This window comes from Amphiprion ocellaris, chromosome 6, assembly GCF_022539595.1.
Source record: "Amphiprion ocellaris isolate individual 3 ecotype Okinawa chromosome 6, ASM2253959v1, whole genome shotgun sequence".
NCBI classification, from domain to species: domain Eukaryota; kingdom Metazoa; phylum Chordata; class Actinopteri; family Pomacentridae; genus Amphiprion; species Amphiprion ocellaris.
In genome coordinates this window covers 15,985,520-16,013,477 of record NC_072771.1, presented here as the reverse complement: position 1 = coordinate 16,013,477, position 27,958 = coordinate 15,985,520, and the positions used below count along the sequence as shown (strand labels likewise).

General features: G+C 41.6%; 1 protein-coding gene across 3 annotated transcripts; it reads right to left on the bottom strand.

Moving 5' to 3' along the window:
• Positions 1–27,848, bottom strand: msi1b (musashi RNA binding protein 1b). 3 transcript variants are annotated; one of them, XM_055011205.1, is made up of 16 exons: positions 27,406–27,834; positions 25,940–26,312; positions 25,604–25,644; positions 25,053–25,134; positions 24,825–24,909; positions 18,131–18,172; positions 15,704–15,796; positions 12,558–12,606; positions 11,920–12,002; positions 11,724–11,841; positions 9,249–9,329; positions 6,705–6,761; positions 6,263–6,325; positions 4,019–4,173; positions 1,899–1,944; positions 1–1,803 (listed from the first exon to the last, which is right to left on the bottom strand). In XM_055011205.1, exons 2-15 carry the CDS (start codon positions 26,191–26,193, stop codon positions 1,903–1,905), a joined length of 1,245 nt encoding a protein of 414 aa, XP_054867180.1. In that variant the 5' UTR covers positions 26,194–26,312; positions 27,406–27,834; the 3' UTR covers positions 1–1,803; positions 1,899–1,902. The 3 variants fall into 3 exon arrangements, with proteins under 3 accessions (XP_054867180.1, XP_054867179.1, XP_054867181.1); XM_055011204.1 differs by having other exon boundaries at positions 1–1,808; positions 27,406–27,827; XM_055011206.1 differs by lacking the exon at positions 6,705–6,761 and having other exon boundaries at positions 1–1,808; positions 27,406–27,848.
• Positions 27,849–27,958: the final 110 nt, after the last annotated feature.

Genomic DNA, 27,958 nt, shown 5'->3' with positions numbered 1-27,958 from the left:
TGGAATGTTTTAAAATAATTTATTAGGAATTTTAAAAAGTTTTTTTTTTTCCCCAAAGGAATAAACATGACAGGAAAAAAAAGAAAATCAGAAAAATGTTACAGTGTTGACAAGATTGTTATTTTTCAGTGAAATCAGCTTCAAAGTCTGAAATACTGCGGTCGCCCGCAGCAGTGACAGCAAGTGTTTCTACATGTAAGACCTGGTATTTTGTCGATCGAGAGTGCTTTGTTCTTAAACATTCGAAGGAAAACACGTTTATCATGATCGGCCAGTGCAACATCCCAGTAGCTCTGAAAATAATCGTTTTGGTCTAAAAAATAGCCATCACATTAGTACAGTCTGTGACCTCCAGTGGATATGCAGTGATGGATGGAGGGGGGGTGGGGGGTGTGACAGGTAAACAAGAGTTAATACGACCCCGACTTTCCCGCTGGAAAAGCCACCTTTTCCTAAAAAGGTCCAACCATCCACACTTTGACATAGATGTTAATGTAATAATATAAAAGTCGGATTAAAATTTCACATTTGCAACTGAGGTACCATCCCCCCAAAAAACAGCACATGGCACATTGGAAACCAATGTGTGTAAAACCATATGACAAGCTCACGCAAACATCAACACAACCTGCAGAGGGACTCAGTCGTCACTAACGTGTGCGACTGCTCCTACATACTCCTCCTTCATTTTCCTTCACAAACAATCATCACTTATTGAAAATCACAGTTAAAACAACAATATGATAAAGTAAGAAAATAGCATGTTTTTATTTCCTCTCCTGACAGAGGAGTGTTTTCACACCTTATCTCCCAAAAGTAGTAAGTAGTGTTGATCCAGCCTCTCTCCTGCTCAACTCAGAGGGTTTCAACTCTGAGGCAGCTTCTGAATTTGATAAAAGACTCACATGACACATCATTATTTATAAACGCCTGGAGAGAAATACAGTATATGGCTGGTCTAACAGACAGACAAGCCGAAATGTTCTTGACCTCCGTGTGACACTATCATACGTAACAACCAAGCTTTCCAACACATAAGGTTTGATGAAAGAAGCAATTTGTCCAAAAGCCTCCCACCTCCCAGAAACAAAAATTAGCAGAACCCTCCCACCCAGAAACCAGTCATATTTACAATATCTTACAAAACTGTACACCTCATGAAGGCCTATTACATAACTGTGACTAATGACCGTTGTGGTCTGACCATTATTAGTGTAACAAGTCAATGTTAAAAACCTACCAAGATATACACTTTGTGACACATTTTCAAGAAATAGTATTAATCCCAAATGTTAAAATTCAGTATGAACTACTGACAAATATACAGTTTTCCAGTACATATTACAACTCCTGACCTTCAAACAGGCGTCACCTGGAGATTTAACTCCTCTCTTCTCAGAAAGATCAGGTTACAAGACGTCGAATGACCCAATAAAACACAGCCAAAACAGATCATGAAATAACGCAGCCATCACAAAAATAACAGCGAGGTGAAACATGACAGAAAATAAAACACACAAAAAAATACAGCATCTGAACGTGTTGCTATTACATGTAGTGATAAACTTTTTCACTCCTTTTGTGACGTTTTTTTTTTTTTTCAACATTTTTCTTTTTTTCCAGCGAGGTGGAGTTTAGTGAGGTGTCAGTAGGGCCGACCGGATGTGGCTGACACCAGGGTGGGTGTTTGGGTGGGTGGGGGTGGGAGGTTCAGCCACCCCAGCCGGAGACGTGGACTGGACAGAGACGGGCCAGATCAGCTCCAAAGCAGCTTCAACTCCTTCCAGCTCTCAGTCTACAGCTCTGCACTGACACACAAAGCAGCCCGATTACTCACAGGTTAGATAAAAGCCAAACAGTCTCATGTGTTACTCTGTGTTGCTCCAGGTCTGACTCACGCTCTCAGTGATAGCCGTTAGTGAAGGCCGTGGCAATCAAAGGGCCCTGTAAGAGCAAGGTCAATTTACTGTTAGAAAATGCACATTTCAAATTCACCTGTTCTAAAAAACTAAATAAAAATGAGAATATCCATATACTGTATTCGACTCTTAGGGAAAACCACTGAAATATTCCCCCCAAAAATAAATGTTTGTACAGTTGGCTAATGGTGAAAGAAAACCTATTGTGTTGTTGCTGGATCTGCCTGTACTTTTTCTTCCTGTGTTATTTATTTAGTAGTGGATGCAACATCAGCATCAGTACCGGGAACGTTAAAGCAACAGTTTAATATTTTAAGAAATGCTCTTATTCACTTTCTTGCAGAGGCAGATGAAAAGATCGATACCTTCTGTCAGTTCAACAGAATGCAATCATCAGCAGAGGGTTAGCTTAGCTTAGCACAAAGGCTAAAAACAGGGGGGAACATCCACCCTGCTCTGTTAACGTCTACTAACGCCTGTAATGCTCACTAATTACCATGCTGTAGCTGGTTTCTGTAACAGCTCAATGAAAGCTTTTGTGTAAGGCCACTGCTATACTTCGGCATGTATGCGTGGGTCCATGTCACAGTAATTTTGTCGTCTCCTGAAATCCACGAGAGTCCAAATGGACCACACAAGGATGTTTATGTGCAGGCCAAGATTTCTATGACTACACTACGAGGGCAATAGTGCAGAATAGATATACTACCGTTTAAAAGTTTGGGGTCCCTTGGAAATGTCCTTTTTTTTAAACATTAAATGAATCAGGAATACAGTCCAGACATTGTTAATGTGGTAAATGACTATTCTAGCTGGAAATTTTTAATGGAATATCTCCATAGGGGTACAGAGGCCCATTTCCAGCAACCATCACTCCTGTGTTCTAATGCTACATTGTGTTAGCTAATGGTGTTGAAAGGCTAATTGATGGATAGAAAACTTTTGTGCAGTTATGTTAGCACATGAATAAAAGTGTGAGTTTTCATGGAAAACATGAAATTATCTGGGCGACCCCAAGCTAGTGAACGGCAGTGCAGACACGACTTACTGCACATGTATAGAACAGAGTCTTCCTATCAGATTGCAGCATACTAGAAAAGTAGTGTAATAACAACAACTTCACAGCTCTTTGTGTGAGAATAATCGAGGCTTAAACGTGCTCTGCTACATGTGCTGCAGATGGCGCTGATAATATCGTAAACTATGCAGTCAGAGTCACTCTACTGGACAAACCATGTGATGACACCATTTCTAAGCACTCTGTAAAAACAGTTATCATATTGGCGAATATTCAACACATAATAAACATGTCAATATTGGCTGATTATAGTACCAGATCAATATATCGGTCGTGGTCCTGCTGGGGATTATCCTGATTGTCCAGTAAGTTAAGCAAGTCGTCTCAGATACTCATCAGGCTTTTTCCTGTGTTTAAACTTCCAGTTTTGTGTCTTCTTAAGGCCATTTAAGGCTGACTTCATGCCAGCTTTTCTCCACAGTTTGAGCATCACATTGAAACAGCAGTTACCACAAACAACCGTTGCGCCAACTCACAAGCAGGTGCCTAACAACTCCTTGTTGCTACTGTGTTTCAGGTTACATTCTGCAGCCTACTGAGCCTCCCATTCTTTATCAGTTCTCACAATTTGTTTTCTTACTTGTTGAGGCAGTTCCTCCTCACACGCAACCATGCTGCATGAGACACAACCCACACAAAACTGACAAAGCTGTTGTGTTCACATGTTCCTTTAACAACCTTGTTCATGGAGATATATCTAGTTTCCAGTCTCTGTGAAAAGCTGACCAGCTGATGGGTGTAGCCTTACATTTAATGGCCAGACAGGAGTGTGGTATCGATTTTCTCATCTGATTCAACATGTAGTGATGAGCCACAGCTAAACAGGGACTGCAGATTCTCTTCTGTTTACATAATCTTGTTTCCTAATGTCATTTAGAAATTAGTATAATTTTACAAAAAAATTAATAGTACTGGACTAGATGTACCAGCTGTACATAACCTGTAGCTGTAGTTATGCTAAGGAGCAGACATTATTAAAACACAGAACTCTAATACATATTCAGTGGCGATGCTAACTCACCCCCAGACTGTGGCTGAATCCAGTGCTCGGGACAGGGCTGGCAGCACTGAGGTAACTGCTGACGGCCGACTCCTGACTGGCTGTTCCATAAAGCTCCGCCATCGGACCTGGACTGCTTGTACCTAAAAATCCAGCTGAGCGAGACGGAGTGGAGCCTGAAATTGAAATAATGTTAGACTTAAACTGCTGTAATATCCACAAATCAAGGTTTGTTACCTGTATTAAATCACTTACAGGTGACATCTAACAGTCTAAATCTCTAAATGCATGAAAGTTGAGAGACGTTTTATCTTTAAAAATCACCAAGAGGACACCATTTATCAAAGCCAGAAACGGTAAAAACACAAAGAATTAGATGAACTTTCCAATGGTTCTTGAATTACTCATCTAAGATGTGTTGCTCTGTCACAAAACTAAGCATAAATCATGATATTTCCCAGAATCCCAGTATTCCACACTGTTGACACCAAGCTGGTTGCATTAGTTGGTATTGAGGGTTAACTTATTTAAATTCTATTCTTTAAATGAGCGTGCTTTGAATGAACTTAAAAAAATCATAGAAAGAATTTCCACATAATTAAATGGCTTTCTCTAGGCATTGTGCATTTGAGTTCAGATAACTTGATTTACTCAAACTAGATTAACTTGATTCACCGAAGTTTACTTGACAAATCTGAATTAGGTTTGACCAACTACACTGAAAAAGGTTAGATCAACTATTAGGAAATGAGTCAAATGAACCCTAACAAATGAAGTTAACTCAAGTAAACTACATTGGTTCCAGCTTAAGTAAATAAGTGAAGTGAGTTACTTCAACTCAAGTTTGTTAAGTTGGATGTGGCGGGGCGGCTGTGGCTCAGGTGGTAGAGCGGGTCGTCCAATGATCGAAGGGTCGGCGGTTCGATTCCCGCTCTGTCCTAGTCATGTGCTGTTGTGTCCTTGGGCAAGACACTTTACCCACCTTGCCTCCAGTGCTGCTACTCACACTGGTGTATGAATGCATGTGAATGTTGGTGGTGGTCGGAGGGGCCGTAGGCGCAGATTGTCAGCCACGCTTCCATCAGTCTGCCCCAGGGCAGCTGTGACTATAAATGTAGTTTACCACCGCCGAGTGAGAATGTGTGAGTGAATGAATAACGGATTCATTGTGAAGCGCTTTGAGTGCCTTGAAAAGCGCTATATAAATCTAATCCATTATTATTATTATTATTATAATAATTCATCCATGCTTTATGAAAGCAATTTAATCATGTGGAAATTCTTTCCATGATTTTTTTAAGTTCAGTCAAAGAGTTATTTTGTTGAGTGAGTCTAATTTTAAACACTGCCAAAAATAAACCACTTGCTATAACCAGATTGTGTAAAAAATAAGATTCAGGGACTTTTCAGCTTAACTGCAGGCTGTGTGTTCACAGAGCCAAGAGGAGACAAGTGGGGAGACAAATTAAAAATGTAGGTAGTAAAACATGTAGAGTTACCATTTATTCCATTATTGGTAACACTTTTGGGCACGTAGAAATATGATGAATTGTTGATTTCAGGTCTTTGAGAATTTTTGGAAAATAAATAATCAGAGAAATTAACCTGCTATTTTTACATATTTTAACATTTTCAGCATTATAAATTGTGTTATACGGCACAAAGGATATTTTTGAGCTCTCTCTCCTTCTAGTTGTGGTTGTGCTGTTTCCATAGAGGTGCAGGATTTTGCAGTAAAAATGTGACAGGAGCAAAAACACTTGGGGTTCAAAGGGTTAAAATAATACAGAGTACACAGCTATTAAAATGATTAATATCAGTTAAAAAAACCAAGGAAATATCGTTCAGTCTAAATCGTACCTGCTTTAGTGCTATAGATAAGAGAGCACTGAATAGAATAATGAAGAGGACTTAAATATTAAAATGTAAATTTTCTAACCTATAAGGATTTAAAGTCATTTCTTTAATCTGCCTTTTATTGAATGAGCAAAATCAAATGTATCTCATTTTTAGCCACAGCAGCAGCGCAGGTCATGGGATGGAAATGGCAATCAGATGATTCCCCGCTTCAGACCAGGTAGATATTGGAGTAAAATATCTCAACTTCTGACGACTTGTGATAACAATCTGATAGAAACATTTACTGCCTTTTACATTACTTCAGTCTGTGATCTGTAATAGTAATGCTGTTCCTGCCAGTGGCCATCAGGAAATGTTAGCAAGTAAATTATTTGTTTTGTTGGCAGTCATTTCAGAAGTTCCTACCTCTGACTACTGCTGCCGCCGCCGCTGCTGCTGCCATTGGTCCGTACGCTGTGAGAGGAATGGCTGAAGGGAGCAAGAAGAAAAGCTCCAGGTTAAACATTGTGGTTTGAAAGCACATGACAGGCAGCTGTAGCGTAACTTAAGGCCTCGCTCCAGTGACCGCAGAAACTTTACCAACATTTTAAAAAGCATGAACAAGATAACATTAAAACTGCCAATTAGAGCGCTGCAGATAATCACACTAGACATCATTTTATCATATAAAAAAATGAATCCCAACCCTTCCCCATTACTGTCAGCAGTCCTGCCTGCAGATAGAACCCGAGGAGGACCGACAAACACAAACATGCAAACCAAAGAGTGATGAGGTGTTGGTGCTAACGTGGCGTGTAGCAGACTGACATCATGCTGCTTGTAAAGTCCAGAGGAGGGACTGACTGACCTGTGAGCTCAGGGGGGTGGGGTGAAGTCAGAAGGGGAGTCCTCTCTAAGTGGAACTCTAAAACAGAAACATCAGAGTGCTGTTGAGACACACACCACCACCGCCAACACACACTTACACACACACATGTAAAGACAGGGAGACACCTCAGAGGTGAGGAAGTACAACACACAGGGCTGGAGAAACGCAAACAGGAATTAAAGGATAGAAAGATGCTTCAAAGTCCAAGAAGTGGAGTAAAATATTACACAGTAATCATTCTGAAAGAGCAAAAAAAAATAAAGAAAGTGTCACAATTTTGTCATACAATCTTCAATCCAAAGGAGTTATTTCAATGTTAGGAGATAAAGTGTCATATCTTTCTTTGGTTGGCATCTAATTTTGGAGTTATTGCTCAGATCACCATCACACACTGCACTAAAATACACTGCACACACTCGCACACACACACACACACACGGTAAACAGATGCAATTCCACTCCCTGATATTTACAAGCAGCCATTTACACTCACAGTGTTTCATGTGCTTCTATGGAAACATGTTTGTATTTGCGACAGTGTGTCTGCTGTCAGTTCAATGTAAACCTACTCTGAGATGGAAAAAATACTGACTGTCCCACATAATATTAATGGAAATCCTCAGTATTGGTTCGCAGTCCAAAAGGTACCTGAGACTTTAAATGTCAAAATCTTACATATACAGTCGTTCCTAAAGCAGTGGTCAGACTGCCCAGCCTGTTGTAAGACACTGAGGGTGGGCTGATTTTCACAAAACAAATAATGATTAATTAGAAATAGCATATTTGTATTATTAGAATAGGTGATTTTTTTCTTAAAAAAGCTGTTGTTCCCACAATAAAGTGCTTATTTAGTACTACAGTTTATTCATAAATTACTTTAACTGATGTATGCTGCTGCTTACTTATATTAAATTACTATGAATTATATTATGACCGATAACTTTCTTTTCTATGTCCTGTTTTTGAATAAGTCTATTAGTGTGTATATACAGCTGCAACATATGTTTGCTTCAACCATCTCCAGACACAGTGGGAGCCACAAGTCTCTGGCAGTGATATTTAGGGGGTCGGGGGCTGAAAAGTTTGGGAACCTCTAATTAATACGTGAACAAACCTGACAATTTCCAGCTCAGAGAGTCATCAGAGTGCAGAGTAGAAGGGAAACAGGTGGATTTGAAGGCATAGTATACGGAAATTTTTTTTTTTTATATATATATATATATATATATATATATATATATATATATATATATATATATATATATATATATATATATATATATATGTATAGTCACCTTTTTAAGATTGCTTTTAATGCTTAACTGTTTTATGCTTTTATACCTGCTGTCTTTTATTTGACTGATTTTGCTTTTATTTCATGCCTGTAAAGTGTCTTTGAGTGCCGAAACAAAACAAATAAAATGTATAATAATAATAATAATAATAATAATAATAATAATAATAATAATAATAATAATAATAATAATAATAATAATTATTATTATTATTATTATTATTATTATTATTATTATTATTATTATTATTATTATTATTATTATTATTGTATTTTAGGGCAATAAAAACAAAGTGCACACACTGAGTGTATAGACTCTCAGGGCCTCTGATCACACTATGATTTAATCAGTATGTTTCATGAGGAATACATTGTTGTTTTACTCTTTTGGGATGTTTTACCATCCTGTTTAACTAAGTGTTCTCATTTCTCAAATGTTTTCTTTCTGCCTATGTGTTTCATCATCATAATTTCCCCTCAATTTATACTGTTTTGGTGGAGGTCAATGTTCTAAGCTTTAAAGGACATAAAGGGTTTTTATATTTAAAATCAGAGTGGCTCTAATAGTTTCTGGACTGTTGACAAATCATAAGAACTTCCATGAACAGGAAGTTGAATAGTCACTGTTCATCTCTACTTGACCAACGATCCTATCCTTGAAGAGCATCTAAATTTGTATTTCTTACACTTCTTGTTTGTCTCTATGTGTTCCTGCTGTCGATTTTGTATTTGCATAGGATATGGTTAAAGGTTATTCAATTCATAAGACACCATTTTCAATTTTTGTTTCCAGATTATTAATTCAGTATGAGATTCCTCTCCATTCAACCACATTTCTGTCTGCTGCTCAGTGAATTATTACATTTATAGATGCACACTGCTCACTACACAACAACATTTACTATCAAACATGCAATTCTACTTGACATATATTCTGACATTTGAGTAAAATACGCTGCAAGTCATTCAAACAGTTTTTAACTTGATAGCGACCACAAGTTCTGATTCAATTACTAAATGCAGTGTGTGAATCTGTAAAACATTTAAAAATAATTTTAGCATCTGGTTTCATTGTATTAGAAGTAATGTATTAGAAGAAAATGTCATTCTACCAGGGACCATGTTCAGTCATGAACACCTGCTGACTAAATGTCTTTGTATTTATTTCTGAATCAATGTGACAGAAACGTGTCGGGGTGCATGAGGAGCAGGAGGTGTGTTGTGATTACCCGGGAACTGGTAGGTGTATCCCGGAGTGATGCCGGCATAGCTGCGACTGGTGTAGGTGGCAGTCTGGAAGCCTGGGTAACCTGAGGGAACAACATCACTGTTAATATCCAGTTCACATCAACCATCGAGAAAGGAACAAACACTGGATGATGTCACAGTGGTGGCAATGACACACAAAGGAAATTCTGAAAACAAAATGGAGTAACAGGTGTGAGTGGTTGTGCTGCCCCCTAACAGTGAAGCCTTGTACAAGCTGCAGGTGGATGATATTCTACACCTGCGGTCTGGATTTCTTCAGGACAACACTGAGCAGCTTAGTGTCTTTGTCTTCAGTTTCACTCTCAGCAGCGAACACTACACACAGATTTGTCTGACACCTCGGAGGGACGCCCTCTCAGCGACGTTTAGAGGAATTACAAGCAAAGCAAGATGACAAAATGTATTACTTGTTTGATTTTTCCCTCGCATGGTGTCATGTTCCTTCATCTGCTCCGACCGAACAAGTCAAACACTAAAGACAGTAGTTCTCACACTGAACAGTAGGTGGTAGCATTGGAGTGGAAAGTTTGGCTTCGGATCACAAACAGGTCCTAACTATCATTAACACGACACCAAACTGTTAGAAAACGCTTCAGCCGTAGTGCAGAGGGTAATTTTCCAAGTAATAAAAACGTCTATTCTGCTAATTTTACCCCCTCAGAACCAGCTGCTCATGAAGAGCGTCACTAAGCTGAGAGAACACTTGTTGAAATGTCTTCTCTGGCTCTTTAGGGACCTTCGAAACTGTTGAAAAACTATCCCTGATGATGTCACAGTGATGTCATCAGAGTTATCTTGGTCTGAGCCTCCGACCAAAAGAACGCAAACTGGAGGTTAAAGGTTTAAAGCGGGTGTAATAAAAGGTGCTATTGAGGAGCCTTACGGGAACCAATTTATCCAACATTTTTGGAGCCTGACTAATACCAGACACAGAGTCAGTGTGTCTCTCAGGCTTCTGTTTGGGCCACTCTTTTTAGAAAAGCGTCACTTGTGATTCCCTCAAGTGCAATATTAAGCTGCTGGTGAAATGTAGGAAAGTACATTTACTCAAGCCCCGTATTGTACTAACAAATGTGAAGTACTTGTACTTTATTTGAGTCTTTTTTATGACAATGTTTTACTCTACAATGTGAACATATTGTACTTTTTTCTTCACTACATTTTTCTTACGGCTTAAATTACTTCTCAAATTAAGATTTTTGCGTAAAGAACACATGTGTAGCATATAAAATATGTTTTGTATAAAATAACTATCCGACAGGTTACACAAGGACACTTGAAATGATTAGTTGATTCATGTGTGGAGCATTTGTGATTGTTGTTTTCTGGTATTTTTACAAAGCAAACAATATTTGAATTATTGGTGAAAATAATCAACAGATTAATCCATAATGAAAATAATCACAAGTTAAAGTTAGATACAAAATAGTTCAAAATTAGCTCCACCTCAACCAATTACAACAGCAAAATCCTGCTCTAATGCTATATTACTGCACTGGTAATAATAATCTAATGATAATATATAATAGTATAACAGTCACATAGGGCATACTTCTGTGCTGAGTAGTTTTACTTTTATTACTTACAGAACATTTTGTAATTATACTTAAATGCTTGAACGCAGAACTTTTACTTTTAAGATTTTTCTTAAGCGTCCACAGGTTTTAACAATTCTGACAAAAAAATGGTGACTATACTTCACGTACTTTGCTACTTAAATGTTGAATTTGTTTCTTTGTCTTTTCCCTGCTCTGTGTAAACACAACCTGCATTTGAACCCCAGTTCATCTGAAAAATCCCTTAATTCTGGTAATATAACTGTTGCACACAGCTGAGACAGCAATGGCTATTTGTTTGTGCTGAGAAGGGCAAATTTTTTTGCTTTTTACAGAATCTGCTTCCTTCAAACGGTTTATTTTTTAGCAATTTTTTAAATGAGACATGTAGAATAAATTAAATATCTCAATTTTAAGCTTAGATGTGGTTCCTTTTCCCAGCAAAACTGAAGTCACACATAATTATTTCCAGGCAATTGGAAAGTTGAAAATCTTCTCCTTCCTGCTATAATAACTAATGATTTTTAAAAAAAAATAGCATAGCTTTCAACTCACTGATGGATTTTTCATACATTTACAATTGTACTTGTATAAAAGCGTGCAACCAGTCACAATCATAAAGTAATGTATAACTGGCCAGGATCAGGCATTACCACGTAACTAAAGCAGTTTCACTATGCTTCCAGTCTCTAAGGTTTGGATAATCAAAGCTACATGGAGGAGAACTCTAAGCTGAAGTGAAGCGGTCCACTGCAGCGGTCAGCTTCCTCCCCATGAGGCAGCATGTGACCTTTCAGGCAGCTGGGCCTTTAACTGCAGGAGTAGTCACTGTGAAGTTCAGGTGTGCAGCCGCATCCTTCCTGATCAATACTAACTTACCCAGCATACCGATGCCCAGCATGAAGGCGTCCATCCCATAGGGCATCACCCGAGAGCGCCCCCTGGCCGAGCCGGTGGGGGACATCACCTCCTTGGGCTGAGCTTTCTTACACTCCACCTGTTTCCACACAAAAGAACACAAATCAGCACTCCTGGTTTCTAAATGACGTAACTGCGATCTGAAAATGAGGCTCACCATTTTGTTATTGATCTCATGGAAGTGGATCTCGCAGACTTTCTCCACCACATCCTCGTTCTCGAACGTTACAAAGCCGAACCCTGATGAGCACAAGACAAGTTCACGCAACAACAACAACAACAACAACAAAAAAAAATCACACAATATGGTGGAATTAGCCTCTCTGTACACTGGTATAGCTAACAGTCTGCAGTAATTAGTGCTGTAATAGCCGCTTAACACATTTGCCCCCCTCCTCTCCTCCCCCACCCCCACCCCCCACCCCCTCCGCCGATGCTGCTATTCTGCACTCATCCTTTTTCTTCCCTCCCTTCCTGGCCAGAAGGCCCGGGCAAAGCTGGTAGGCTGTCATAATCGATCAATCGCAGGGTGGGGAGGAGGCGCTTAAGGAGGCTTTATCCTGATCCCGATTAACGGACTGGCTAATTAGACTAGCCTCGTTCGTCTCCTCCAGCTCAGCCCACAGGAAGGAGAATCTGTGGGGGGTGGAGGTGGTGGTGGGGGGTGGGGGTGGGGGGGGTGGAGGTGGGGGAGATCAATAGACACCCGGGAAAGACAGCGAGGAAGAGCTGGAAAAGAGCCGGAGAGCAGAGGGCAAGGGACGAGGGGCAGCGGAGAGGGTCAGTCCGGCTCACCTCTGTGCCTGTTGGTGGTCTTGTCGAACATGAGCATGGCGTCGTCGACCTGAGGGGAGACAAACAACACAGTTTTTTTAACTCTCTCTCTCTCGCCACGCGGCATATTGCCTGACCTCAGCCCTTCTCAAGTTCTGCAGGGAGGCTCAGCAACAGATGGACAGAGGGGAGGAGGAGGGGGGAGGGAGGGAGGCGGCGGAGGGACCAGAGACGAGCGACAGGTTACAAAGAGGAGGCCCGAGGGGGCAAGGACGGGAAAATATGCTGAAATACTGTACAACGAGGCCCGGTGGCTCGTAATGGGTGGCAGAAAAAGTTGGAAGTTTGCTGCTAAACTGCACAATCCTTCTACAGAGAGCCCATAATCCAAACCCCCACCTCCCTTCAAAGTTTGACATTCCCATGGCAACTGTACAAAAAAAAAAAAAAAGGCTCGAGCCAACATCAAATATGCTTTATGAATGGTGGAAGAGTGCCAGTGAGACAAAGAGGGCCGCAAAGAGAGAAACGCTGACACAAGAAAAGTAGCCGGTCACAAGCAGAAAGGTGAATCCTGTGGGCAGGTGGAGACTCGATGAGTAGGGGGGGAGCTGATAGCGAGAGGAATAGCGACAGGTGGAGATATGGTGAAAGAGAGCTCGGAGAGTCCTGAGAGTGAGAGAGAGAGCGAGGGAGGGAGGGAGGGAGGGAGGGAGGGAGGGAGGGAGGGAGAGGGAGGAAGAAGAAAAAGATTGGGTCAAAGAGGAAAGGGAGGAAAAAGAAGAGACAAAAGGGAGAGGGAGAGGGAGAACAAAGAGGCCTGGAGGCTTTGTTTGTTGGCACAGTCAGCCATAATTCCTCCTCCTCCTCTCCCTTTGACCTCTCCCTCCAGCCCGGCCTCCCTTTATACAGCAAAGACACAGGTGTCTATTCTATACACACACCCAGAGTTTCTTATGTCAAAGTTGACCTACTCATTTCTCTTCTTTTCTCCCTCTCTTTCTCTCTCGTCACAAGCCGACATGTTTATACTCCGGCCTGCACACGGAGACCCACGTAAACATTTGGTAAATTAATCTGTGCTCTTGGTCTATAATAAGTTTACTGGATATGGTCCACTGAATAATTTGTCATAGTCACATAGGAGTGTCAGCACAGTGTGACTCTGTGTGTGTGTGTGTGTGTGTGTGTGTGTGTGTGTGTGTGTGTGTGTGTGTGTGTGTGTGTGTGTGTTTGTGAACCCCAAAGGGCAGTTTGCCTACAGAAAGGTCAAAGGTGAGCCAAGAGTGTCAGTGTGAAAGGGGACCTGTTAGTCGGCCTCTCAAGTCGCTGCTTACTTCCAGCCTGACACTCGCCTGCGACTCTGGATCTCTGCAGGAAACACCGTTCATTTTTGACTTTGACTCCAGATTTCCACGATTTACAACGATCAAGGGTTAGGAGTGCAACACGCTTTTGTGATTCATGCTAAATGGCCACAATCTTAAGTCGAACACACGCAGTCCCCGACGTGAGCCAAAACTGCCCCGGAGGACACAATCGAGAAACAACACAACAACATCTAAACGCCCCAAACGGCGTTAATCGCACATCACAGCTCGATATTTCAAACGCTGGGCATTTTAACGGTGCACCGCCAAACAATATTCCCTCTCATCCTTTTTTACCCCACCTCTCATCTTCCCTGTTATCCCCTGCCCATCCCTCTCTGCACTCCTTTGTCCTCACCAGGACGGGACACAAAAGGTCCAGTGAGGCAGTCTAATCAGGAACTTCCATGGATGGCTGGAGCCTACATTTCACCGTCCATCCCTCGATATCTCTCTCGGCAAAAATTCATCTAGGCGTTATGATTGAGGAGGGAGCGCGGAGAAACTGGAGGCCAAGCCTTTTGGCACCGAAAATAAAAGTGCCACGCAGTCGGAAATGTGGCGGCTAAAGCTGAGCCTTTGCATCTTTGACTTTGAAAAGTTTCAAGGGCGTGAGGTGTAGATTGTCCATTTGGAATTTGTCAGGAAAAAAAAAGTTTGCCACATGTGTTTCTTTCTTTTTGCCACGTTTTGCACAAAATCCACAAAAAAGTGAGTTAAAACACTTAAATGTCCCATAATAGTGCTGATAATTTTCACATTCAGGAGAGCTGACAACTCAGTAAACGTCTAATATGCAGATAAGTTCAGAACAAACTAACAAAATATTTGTCTAGCTTTGTATAGAGGCATAATGGCCGTCGTAACTACCCCCCTTCAACACTCACACACACCCCATCTTTGCCCCAGTTCCCTCTCCTACGCCTCCACAAACCTCTCTCAGTAAGACCCTCCCTCCCTTGTCGGTGCCTTTGTCAGCCCATCGTCTATTCTCTGCCCCTGCCTTTCACACTCTTAGAAATATATATATATATATATATATATATATATATATAAGAAACTTGGGAAAAGTAGAAAAATTGTTGAAAAAAACGCATCCAAGAAACCGAAGGACGAGCGATAAGTTTAGAAGCTTTTGCGAATTTGTCAACTTGTATTTACTATTCCTAAACTCCTGAGTTTGACCCCCACCCAGCACACTCATGCTAACACCCCGAGCACCACCTCATCCCTCCTCCTTCAGAACAAAACCCCTTACCCACAGAATTACTTGGGGACAATGGGCAAGCCAGGTCACCACGGTAACGGGCCGGGGGGGAGGTTGTGGGTAGGAGCAGCTGTTACATCAGATTAATTCAGATTCTGATAATCCCTCCTCCTTCCTCACCATCACCACACACTCACTACAAAACTTTTCTCCCCCTCCTCCTCCCCCTCGGCTCCCTCTTCCAGTCCCCCTCCTCTCTAACTTCGCCTGCTGCTCCCGGAGCCTCTCTTCTCTGCCTCGTTATTTTTCCCGACTCTCCTCCGAGCCTTTTCTCTCCCTCCTTTCTCGCCCTCCTCCTCCTTCGTCGCAGTAACTCCTTCACTTCCAGGCGCTCGCTGCTTGACTCAAAGTGAAGTTTTTCTCCGAGAAATTTCTGGTGAATCAGAATCGGCAGAGCTGGTGTTGCTGCGATAACCTCATGCGAGTCCTTTATGATCCACAGAGTGGCCTTTATTTCGATTCAAAGTCACTCCTTTTTTTGTCACAATAAATCTGACAGCAACTTTTACACTCTGTTGAACGTCACCCACCTTCCCAAACTGGTCAAAGTACTGCTTGACGTCCTCGATGGTTGTGTTCACTGACAGGCCTCCAACAAAGATCTTCTTGGTTCGAGTCACCAGCTGGAAGAAGAACAGAACAGACACTGATGAGCCAGTTCAAACAGAAACACATGCTACAGTTTGGGGACTGTGAAACACCAGTATTCTCGATAACCATGACATTAAAAAATTAAATATTGATATCATGTTAATAATACATATCATAAGATAATACCGTAATTAATCAGTGATACAGTTATGAATATCAGCCACCCTCCACTATTTTGAGAGTCATTCATACGTCAAAAAAGACACAAACACACTAAACAAAGTTAGAAATTTATCATAGATATGGATATTGCGATTATATTGTGAGTTCTTTTTGCCACATTAATCATGTACTGAAAATTGGATACATACCCCACCGTCCAAAAGTTTGGGGTCACCCAGACAATTTCATGTTTTCCATGAAAACTCACACTTTTATTCATGTGCTAACATAATTGCACAAGGGTTTTCTAATCATCAATTAACCTTTCAACACCATTAGCTAACACAATGTAGCATTAGAACACAGGAGTGATGGTTGCTGGAAATGTTCCTCTGTACCCCTATGGAGATATTCCATTAAAAATTTCCAGCTAGAATAGTCATTTACCATGTTAACGATGTCTAGACTGATTAATTTAATGTTATCTTAAATAACATTATCTTAAATAACAAAAAAATAAGGACATTTCTAAGTGATGCCAACTTTTTTGTGTATATTTATTATTTTGAAACACATTCAGTGGCAGGTGTTGCTGAATTTGTGGTACTCAGTAACACATCAGAAATAAAATTACAGCTTCCAGTGGCAATACACAATGTTAGTTATCTCTTTAAAGGCCCTAAAAACACTCTAAAATATTACTACAGTAGATTGTATCCTCATGTTAAAGCCTAACTGAGTTGGGAAATAGCAGGAAACCCAACTTCTTTCAGACCAAACATGGACCCAGCAGTTCAACATGTGTAATAGAAAAGTCATAAAATAGATAATTTAAGGTACTATTGCTCCAACAATACTGAAAAATAACAATTTTGACCAGATAAAAACAAAAAAGTACTGCAACAGGCTCCACAAGTTTGTGCTTCTGATTCCTGTGTGGTATTTGCTGACTTACAGATCACAAAATCTTCTTATCAAAAGCACTATTTCCTGCACTGGACATAAAGCCAAACGTTTGACACCTGTGGTTATTTGGGGTTTTCACTTCCTTTACATCACAGCATAGTTTTCACCGCTGACTGTAAGTTTGAAGTCAGAGAACAAAGTGATGGTGTCGTGTTGTTAGCGGTCAGTCAGTGGGTAATTATTTTTCTGAGCATTCAGCGAGATAAACAGATACAAATAGATGCAGGTCGTCCATGGAGTTGTGCCTGACTTGTATTATGTTACAGCAACGCTACAAATAGTCCACCAATTTAGACATATGGACAGTGTAATTGTTTACAATACAAATTGCTTTCTGATCCAACAGTCCGGAACACACTTAGTTCACCACCATAAAGAAAAAGCGACAAATATTAAAGTTCTGGAACCGGTAAATAATGGGGGGGGGGTTTGTTTAAAACAATAAACTGAAACAAGTTTTAAAATAGCAGAGCTTCAATTAAAGATTTTCTTCATTGAATATTAATCTGCTGCATACTTTATCAATTAATCCTATTTCTTGTTTAACTCTAAAATGACAGAAAATGGGTAAAAAAGTCAAAAAATGCTTCCCAAAGCCCATGATGGCATCTTTAAATTTGTTGTTTTTCTGTTACCATTTAGTTTAACGGTTGACAAGTTACCCATTAATCATTTCAGCTATAAAAAAACAGGCAAACTAACTAAATAATGAACTAATCATTCAATCAGTACTCTGCACAAGTTAGTCAAAGTAACTCTGGAAAACTACAGTGATGTGAAAATTTGGAAAAACTAAAATGTGACAAAATTTGTCTTGCTAACTTATTCTGTGTAAACTTACCACAATCCCAAAGCAAGAAACAGCAGCTAATGTGAAAGCAGGACACATTTGTCATGACTAATATTAAAAGTCTACACACGGCTCCCCTTAAGCTCACTAGAGTATTCCTTCCTGCTGTTTCCCTCTTTCTGTCTCTCAGTGTGTTAAAGGAAAAGACAAAGTGGCCACGATCAGGACGGAGCACATTGCCCTTGAAATACAATACAGATGTTTATGTGCGCAAAAAAAAAATGCAGCAAGTCTTAAACGCTGTTACACTTTTTGTTAACGTGCACTCAAATAACCATCAGCGGTGCTCGTGTTCATCAGATTATTAACCCAGATAAGACCCCGAAACATTCAACACGCTCCAACCTGCCGTGAACAACACACAACACCAGGAGACGCTTGGACTCACCTTGGGCTGAGCTCTGCGAGGGAATGCCACCTTTGGATCGATCTAAAAGAGAAGATAGAGAGAAACGGAGGTCCGGTTAGTGATGTGCTGCCATACAGACGGACCAGCAACCTGTCGCCTTGCCTTGATGTCTTCTGATATCACAACCTTTTTAACAACTCAGCACTGAAGCTGTAATACATCCATGTTCACCTCCTGACCTAGCACAGGGATTCATCGCTCCTAAATCAAAGCCGTGATGTCAAACACACCTGTTTTTTAAGGTCTGTCATTCTTGTACGTCGTGTTTAAAGACAGACTGGCACCCTTTATGTCTGTGCAGGAAACTCTCGGTGAAGCAGACTTCACATGTACAGTCAGTGTGTCCTCAAACCAACACACTTTAAGATCAATGCTTGGTTGCTGTAGAACAAACCCACTGGAGTCTGAACATTCTGCCGATTTATCATTAATAATGTTAATATTGCGTCTGTAACAGACAGCTAAAAACTTTCAAGTTATCCAAGGTTTTGTGTAGCTGCTTGATAAAATTTTAATTCAGTAAAATTTTGAAGATATGCAGCATAGTGGAGATGCATGTATCCAAATTAGGGAGTGACTGATGTTTTGTTTCAAGGCTGATAAAGAATGGTAGTAATCATGAAAATCGCTAATTGATATTTGGAACCAATGAACATTTAGAGCAAAAAAATTAGATTTGGATGTCAAAATTTTGAATAAAACAAACTCCAATGCAAAACTTCATTGAAATGTCGATGTTTATTTGTGTTTTACATAAGATTAACTTTTTTTAAATAACTTTTCAGCATTTCTCCTTCAGTGTGTTACTTATACGGTGTAATAACATCAGAGCCAAAGTAGCACATTTTTGAATTAATCTATTTTATTGGGAGTTGGTACTGATGAGACTAATAATAACAATTTTTTAAAAAGCTGAATAAGCTGGGGATAATCAATTGATCCTTAATCCAAATTAGTCTCATGAGATTTTACACTATAAACCAAACTGAATTTCATCTCAAAACAACAGATTCTACTTTATCCATCCATCCATCCATTATCTATACACCGCTTAATCCTCACTAGGGTCGCGGGGGGGGGTGCTGGAGTCTATCCCAGCTGACTCAGGTGAAGGCAGGGGACACCCTAGACAGGTCACCAGTCTGTCGCAGGGCCACATACAAAGACAAACAAGCACTCTCACATTCACACCTACGGGCAATTTAGAATGATCAGTTAACCTCAGCATATTTTTGGACTGTGGGAGGAAGCCGGAGTACCCGGAGAAAACCCACGCATGCACAGGGAGAACATGCAAACTCCATGCAGAAAGATCCCGGGAAAGCCGGGACGCGAACCAGGGATCTTCTCGCTGCAAGGCGAAAGTGCTAACCACTACGCCACTGTGCAGCCCCCAGATTCTACTTTATATTTGTGATTTTCACTCTGAATTTGTGTAACAAATACATGCCTGAATAGATGAAAATGACTGATTAGTCTTGTTTTTTAGATTATTGCCTTCATTACTGAGGGTACGAAATGTACAGCTTGTTTTAATGCACTTGTAAATTCTCTAACACCAAAGCTGATGTATTCTCAGTTATTTGACCCCAAGACTTTAAAAAAAAGGTATTTAGTTTATGTTAGGTTATGCACTACCGTTCAAAAGTTTGGGGTCACTTAGAAATGTCCTTATTTTTGAAAGAAAAGCATTTTTTTTCAATGAAGAAAACATTAAATGAATCAGAAATACAGTGTAGACATTGTTAACATGGTAAATGACTATTCTAGCTGGAAATTTTTAATGGAATATCTCCATAGGGGTACAGAGGAACATTTCCAGCAACCATCACTCCTGTGTTCTAATGCTACATTGTGTTAGCTAATGGTGTTGAAAGGCTAATTGATGATTAGAAAACCCTTGTGCAATTATGTTAGAACATGATAAAAGTGTGAGTTTTCATGGAAAACATGAAATTGTCTGGGTGACCCCAAACTTTTGAACGCTAATGTGTGTGTAAGATCAATTAATTCTCTTTCAATCAACTCTTCCTGTCAGCAGAAATTGGAATATAAACCTAGATAATTTAAAAAAAAATTTTTTAGGAAGTCAACTCTAAGTGAGTCCCTGCTCTACATTATTGAGTCACACACTATCAGTGTGTGTGTTTGTACTGCACAGGGTGTATGTGAGTGTATTTTTACTTCATGGTTTTTTTTTATGTGTACTTGCTTGTGTTTATATTCCAGTAGATGAATGCACCTTTGACATGTCAGTGTGTGTGTGTGCGTGTGTGTGTGTGTGTGTGTGTGTGTGTGTGTGTGTGTGTCTGTGTGCGTGTCCACAGCTGTGCTCAGGTGGAATGCCTGGGAATGTCCAGCGAACCCCTGCCTCTCTCGTCACCACCGTGTGACATGTGATCTCCTGGAATCTCACACAGGCACCACAATCACAAACACGCCTTCACCTCGGCGAGGAGAGCCGGAGATGGAGGACAAGTGTGTCAGAGGGAGAGTGAGAGAAAGAAGAAGGAGAAGAAGAAGAGAGGAGCCGTCAATCACACCGCACCCGAAGGCAGACCCGCCCCCATTTTGTTTGTTTGTGTTTGTTTGTTTCTGTCGTTCTTTCTCAGCTCAGGTGATCCGGATCTTCCTCTGCCCTGCCGCTCCTTATATTTGCTCTCGGCAAAAAAGGGACAAGACTTCTGTTGACTTGTGTTTTTTAGCAGCATTTTGGAGTTAATCGTAACAATAGAACTACAAAATAAAACAAAGATGTGGACGAGCCCACTGAGCGTCACCAAGGTTAAGATTGGAGAGAGAACCACGCCATTCTATGAGGATGCAATCACAGACAGGCTGTAAAAATTGGAATTTGAGACCTCTATATTAGTCTATACTGGTCTAATAGAGCTAGAGAACAACTAGACTACGCCACACTGTACTGCTGTTACACTAACAGATGGTGAGACAGTACAGCGCTATGATTAGTCTGTAACCATGAGAGGGTAGAGTTGAACTACAGTAGAGAGCTAGAGCCTCTATGGTAAACCACATGCGTTTACCAGAGTCAGGGTAACAGCGTAGAGAGTCACCGCAAGTTTCTTTTTTCTTTTTTTCTCGTTCTTTTACTTCTGTTCTAGAGAGCAGAGTGAGAAGACTATATGCTAAGACTGGAGGATCAGATGCAGAGTCTACTGTTTAGTTTCTATGGTGGCTAGACTACTCTGATAGTCACCTCCGGTCACCAACCCTCCTGATGTCCAACAACTCCTGTGCACATTCAAAAACAAACAGACACACACATACACAAACAAACAAAATCAAACACATGGCAGCACACAGCACATCCGCAGGGGAGCAAATTGAGGACATTAAACAGATAAAGTGGCCACGGCAGTGAAACGTGGCTTGTTTTGGGGTTTTTTTGTGGGAAAAAATGTTGATCAGAGAAAAATCTGGAGATATGTTTGAAAGTCTCCTCTTGCTGATTGCCACTTGACTTGGATGTTTGGTCGTCTTTGTGCAGAGTTTGACACCAGAAGGCTGTTTTCACGTTCATCTGCTGAAGGGGGGAATGTTTCTTTGTACCTACCGAAAATATGAGTTTGCACATAAGCATGATTTGTGACATTAGAATTGGTTTGGCAGTCAATCGTGAGCCAATACTGAAACCTCTAGTGCCACCAGGGTTTCTGTGCAGCAGGAGGCTTTGTGTGTTCAGCAGTTAAAGCCGGAGTAGGCAGGTTTTTATTGGCATCGTCGGGCAAAAATCCCACACTAACCTTTCAGCATTTTGTAATTCAATTGGTCTGAGAGGAAATCAGAATTGTGGTTAAAGTTTTTTTTTTTTTTAATTCTACATCATAAAGGGAGATTTCAGCCAATCACAGGGCTTTTCGCCAATCAGATGAGGTAGTTTAAACAGCAACGGTAGAGAAGAATGGGGTTTAAATTCTGGATGAAGCTATGAATGAAAGTTGACTACCATTGTTTTCAACTTGGTGTTAGGGTAGTTGGAGGGGCTTAGGTTTTTTCAAATTGTGGCGTTTTTTTGCTTTTTTTGTTGTTGGGCCTTTCTGCCTTGTGCAGCTTTAAAGTGAGTGAGAAGTGGCAGCTTTAATTTGGAGCATTTTTCCTGACATTATTGAACTTTTTGTGAAAAGGAAAACACATCAGACACACATCACCATTCCTAGCAGAGTATCCTTATATGCGATAAACACTTTCTCCTATTTAAAGACTTGTTAAATTGCTTTAAGGCCTCAGAGGCCAAACCTCTCCACGCCCACAGCAAGGTAACGGGGCAGAAGATGAACGTAATTCCAAGAGAGGTTTAGGAAATCAGGGCAATCCCTTATGACCAGCTCCATCCCAGCTATGCAACAGTTGGCTGAGCGTGCTGCCTGTCACAGCCTGAGCCGGGACCACACTTGACGCAACATGCCGATTGGGCAGCGCTCGTCATCTCTGAGGAACAACTGAAGCTTGTTGACTCCAATCCTATTAGTTAGGAGAGCCATAGTAATCACAAATGGGGTTATCCTGCCCCTCACCCCTTCTTTCTTTCTTTCTTTCTTTCTTTCTTTCTTTCTTTCTTTCTTTCTTTCCACTAAGGTCAGCATGGAAAAGGCCGAGGGGGTCACAAATACGCCTGATGCCGCTCACTAAAGAGCTGTGTGACTGTTGTAAAACTCTCCACTGTGCACCTTCCTTGGACCAGCAGTTGAATGGAAACTTTGTCCCACAAAGGTGCAGTTTGCGTCGGCCGTCACTAACTTTACAGATAGCAGGACGCTAGGAGGGCACCCAGAGGGGCAACTGGCTGAGCAGCAGCGACGTAAATCACAGTAAAACCTGCCTTCCTACGCCGGTCAAAACCGGACCGCATCTGTCCTTCAACACAATAAGTACCAATAAATTCCTCCGCAGCACTGTATTTGCTCTTTAGCCTCACGGCTGTGCAAAGCTCTGTTAATTCCAGAGCCGGAGCGGTTCAGTCGGTCACAGCATGGCACATTCTTTCTGTTGCCGCTGGAGAACTTTTTCTCTCCCCTCTCTAACAGGATAACCTGTCTGCATGAGGGAAAGAGGGGGTAGGGGGGCAGGGGGAGCAGTCCTAAAAGGCCCACTCTACTCACCATCCAACCCCTGTGGCTGATCACTGAGCCCTCTCCATGCCGAACACACACTCGGCTGAAGGCCCCCACCACCAAAAAAACGCCACCGACACGCCCAAAGTGGCAGCCACAAGGGGCCCGCGAGCCCTCGAGGAGGAAACGCAGGCCCAAACTGAGGGGAAAACCCAAATTAAAAAGAGGGAATCATCATCTGCAAAGTGCGCGACGAGTAAACTCAGTAAGTTTCTTTTCCGGAGAAGCAACGTGAGTCACAGCCTCAGCTCTCTGTGACTGTTTACGTCGTCTTGATTTCTGGTATCCCAAGAAATGATGGTAAACGATGTGCATTGTTATCTTTTTTCTTTTTTTCTTTTGTGACAACAGCCATTCTTCAACTGTGCGAGGAAAAGGGGGGCTGTGGTGGTGGTGGTGGTGGTGGTGGGGGGGGGTCTCTATGGAAACAAACCCCATGGTGAGTTGGTGGCGTCCAACCATGATGGCGCTACTTGTCATAGCTGTCGTGCCTGCAAGTGACACTACAGCAGTAGGGCACATGGGAAACCTCAGAAAAAGAAACTAAATTCAGCTCAACTTCTCCATCAAACAACTTACACTCCCGCTAATTTTGGACTCGGGCTAAATGGAAATTTTCCTCATTTCCTTCCAACTTTCTTCAACCAAAAACAAGCAGGTTTTTTTTTCTCTTCTCCATTTCCTTCTTCGCTACTTATCTCCCTAAGACTGGAGAAGGTGCATCACTCAGAGCACAAAAGGGGAACCAAGAAATAGCCTCCCCTCATTTCAATACAGTCGCTAACCCGCAGCCATCACCACTCCCACCAAGGAGCGAGGCGGGGGCAGTGGTCCCTATGGCGACCAACGGGCCACATTGTTCCCAGACCAGGCCCACATTCATTACTGACAAAAAGACACACACACAATCACACCCACTCGGCGACACAGGCGATTAATACATTTTAAGTTGGAATTCACACAGGTGAAAGGGGGGGGGGGGGGGGGGCCTGAATGTGACTTCATCATTTCACAGTTTTATTCTCCGTGAGATTCCGAGGACGCTCACAGGAGTCTGATTGTTGCTGCTTTCGCACCTTGATGGTTTCAGGTTGCGTTTCCATTGAGGAACTTCTTTTTGGGGTCAATTCGACCCCTTGGGGATGGGAAAGAAAAAAAAAGAGAAAGAAAGTCTTGGTTCACTCTTCCGAAAGGCCAAATCAAAGATTGGCAGTGAATGCAACCCTGTCCAGTCCCCCCCCTTGTTTCTATGGAAATTGACACTGGGTGACATTTTCTTGCCTGTTTGGCTGAAGACAGAAGAGAGAAGCACTTTCTCCCGTGTGTCTCCTCTGTCCACTAATGACTGGATCATGCTCACATCTGAGGTGTGGCAGCCGACACAGACATGGTTTGAGGAAAACATCAGCATAGTGGAACCTCAGTAAACACACCGAAATGTAGCAATGTTACACCTCTCTGGCGGATTATTGGAAAATCCACTAATCAAACACTGAGCAACGGGATTAGCCGGTGGTGGGAAGTAAATACAGAGAACTCACTGTTTTTGAGTCCAACTCGTGCCTGGTTTGGGCCAAAACTTTATCCACGCCGGCCTGATCGACAAAGGTGACGAATCCGAACCCTCTGCAGACACGAGGTGGGGAGGAGGTATTAATGACACAGGAACTGATGTTGACATGTAATGATACATTATGAGCAGCGAGGAATCACGGAGGTCAGATAAACTTTCAGCTCCGGCAGAGAAGCCAGGCTCACAGCTCCCTCACCTCGAGCGCTTAGTAACCGGATCTCGCATCACCATACACTCCTTCACCTCGCCGTACTTGCAGAAGTACTCCTTCAGACCCTCTGGGGAAGCAAAACAAGGCAGAAAAGAGGATTCGCAGATGAGACTAGAGGTTAACGAGTAATGACAACTTTTTGATAAGAAGTCAGCGAGGCTACAGAGTCGCTCTGCTGAGATTTCCCGCACCAAAGTTCACACAGTTTTTCATTAAACGTGTTGAACATAACATGAGCTGCCATCAGAACTCAAGACACGTTAAGTCTCACAATAATTCCAACTGTAATCACTCCAGATTCACCCTTTCTAATGAGCTTTGGAGAATTTTTTCTATGCTCTTCTGAATGGGGGCATTCACTCTGGAGCATATGCAAAATTCAAAAAACAAACAACTTTAATGCATGCAAACAGAAATATTAAGAAATACGGCTTTTCAAATTGACTCAATCTAATCCATGCCAGGATTTTTAAAGACATGGTGGCATTTTAGAAAGAGAGAGAGAGGGGGAGAGCGAGAGGTGGAAAAAGATTTACCTTGTGTTGTTTGCCAGCTGAGTCCACCTATGAACATTTTGCTGTGGAAAAAAGAGAGAAAATGTTTTTCTGTTTGCACAGCCATCAAAGGAGGATTCACTGAGCTCCGTGTTAATGGGGTTACCAGTAATGGCAAAGTTGCTACTGAGTTTTTGAAAGAGTGATCTGCACATAGAAGGGGTTTTCAGAGAGAATCATCAGTGATTTTTGCATGCAGCCTGTGAGTGTGTGGAGGTGTGTGAGAGCAGAGAATAGCAGCTCTGTCTGAGCTGTGTGAAGGAAAGAAAGTTCAAAAAACAAAGTTAGTTTTCTTTTTTTTTTTTTTTTTCTCCTTACCAGGGGTCGTGAGGGGAGTCCGTGGTGGACAGGCTGCTCTGGCTCCCTTCGGTGTCCATTCCGTGAGCTGGCGGTGCGTGTGGCTGAGAGCTGCGTGTGTCCGGGCCGAGCCGTGCGGGAAAACAGGAGGAGAGCGAGTGAGAGGAGCTGGGCGGGTTTGGCCCGGGGTGACAGAGAGGGGAGCGGGCCAGATGCAGGCTGGGACAGACTCCACCTCCTCCTCCACTCAGTCCCCGCTGCTGTCTCTCTCTCATCCCACCACCGGCAGCACGGCCCCGGGGTCAAGTCCGCTGCGACCACACACACACGGGTTCCGGTGCAGCCTTTCGAAATAAAAGCCCGAGATCGCTTCACCATAAGGAGGAAGATAAACCTGTGGAAAACATCATCCAAAAGAGCAATGTCGATTTTCTTTTGTAGTACCGTTCAAAAGTTTGGGATCACTTAGAAATGTCCTTATTTTGAAAAAAAAGAAGCAGTTTTTACTCTGCCAAGGAACGTGGCGGAGTGATGTGACAATCACCGTACCTTTATCCTTCCGTCTGTCTGTGCGCAACATTACTCAAAAACGGACTAATGGATTTGGATGAAGTTTTAAGAGAAGGTCAGAAATGACACAAGGACCACCTCATTAGATTTCGGAAGTGATGCAGTTTATAGTCTGGATCCACGGATTTGTTAAAGATTTCTGTATCATTGCAAGATAGAGGCACAGCGTCACTGTAACTATGACAAGTGAACACTACGTGATCTGCCTGCTGCAAATCACATGATTGTGATCCTACTACAAATCCACAGTTGCAGACTTATCAGGACTTATCTGTTGGAAATTACACAACGACTGAGTAGCCTTGGCAGAGTACTGCACTCTCTGAGTGATTTTGTTTTTTTCAATGAAGATAACATTGAATTAATCAGAAATCCGGTTTTTAGACATTGTTAACGTGATTAATGACTATTCTAGCTGGAAACGACTGATTATTAATGGAATATCTCCATAGGGGTACAGAGGCCCATTTCCAGCAACCATCACTCCTGTGTTCTAATGCTACATTGTGTTAGCTAATGGTGTTGAAAGGCTAATTGATGGTTAGAAAACCCTTGTATAATTATGTTAGCACATGAATTAAAGTGTGAGTTTTCATGGAAAACCCGAAATTGCCTGGGTAACCCCAAACTTTTGAACGGTGGTGTATATTTAAGAGGCCGGTGGTTTCATCAATTAATTCTCTTTCAATCAGCTCTTCCTACTCTTTGATGAAGTTGACTCTGAGTCCCTGCTCTACATTCTTGACTCACACACTATCAATGTGTGTGTTTGTACTGCACAGCATGTATGTGAGTGTATTTTTACTTCATGGGTTTTTTTTAATGTGTACTTGCTTGTGTTTATATTCCAGTAGATGAATGCACCTTTGACATGTCAGTGTGTGTGTGTGTGTGTGTGTGTCCACAGCTGTACTCACTGAGAACTGTTGGGGAATCCTGAACAGTCACATCTTTACCAGTCCACCACCGACCACCATGAAACAGCTCAACTTTAGGACTGTGCAGGAGCGGAGGAAGATAGAACCATCCATACTCAAGAACCTTCTACAATCCATGCCTGAAAGACTGAAAGCTGTGATCAAAGTGAAAGGGGGAAATAGTGGTTACTGCATAAATTGATTATATTGCATATTCAATCTTTGAGCTTTGATTTTCTGGGGAGAACAAATTTTTGGGACATATGTATAGCACATTTAAAACAACAGGCGTGGAGTCAAAGTACTGCGAAGTAAAAAAATTAAAAACAAAACAACAACAGTTATTTAAATATTGAGGTTCAGACCCAACAGTATTATTTGTGACATCACTTGAGTAATTTAAATATTAATGACAGAAACCCTTCAAATATTATATAAAATACAACTTTACCTGACTAAAAAAATGTTAAAGACAAAATTCTATAACATTATTAATTTGGAGATGAACCTGACTGATACAGAACTAAAGTTACCACCTAAAATAATATCCTTG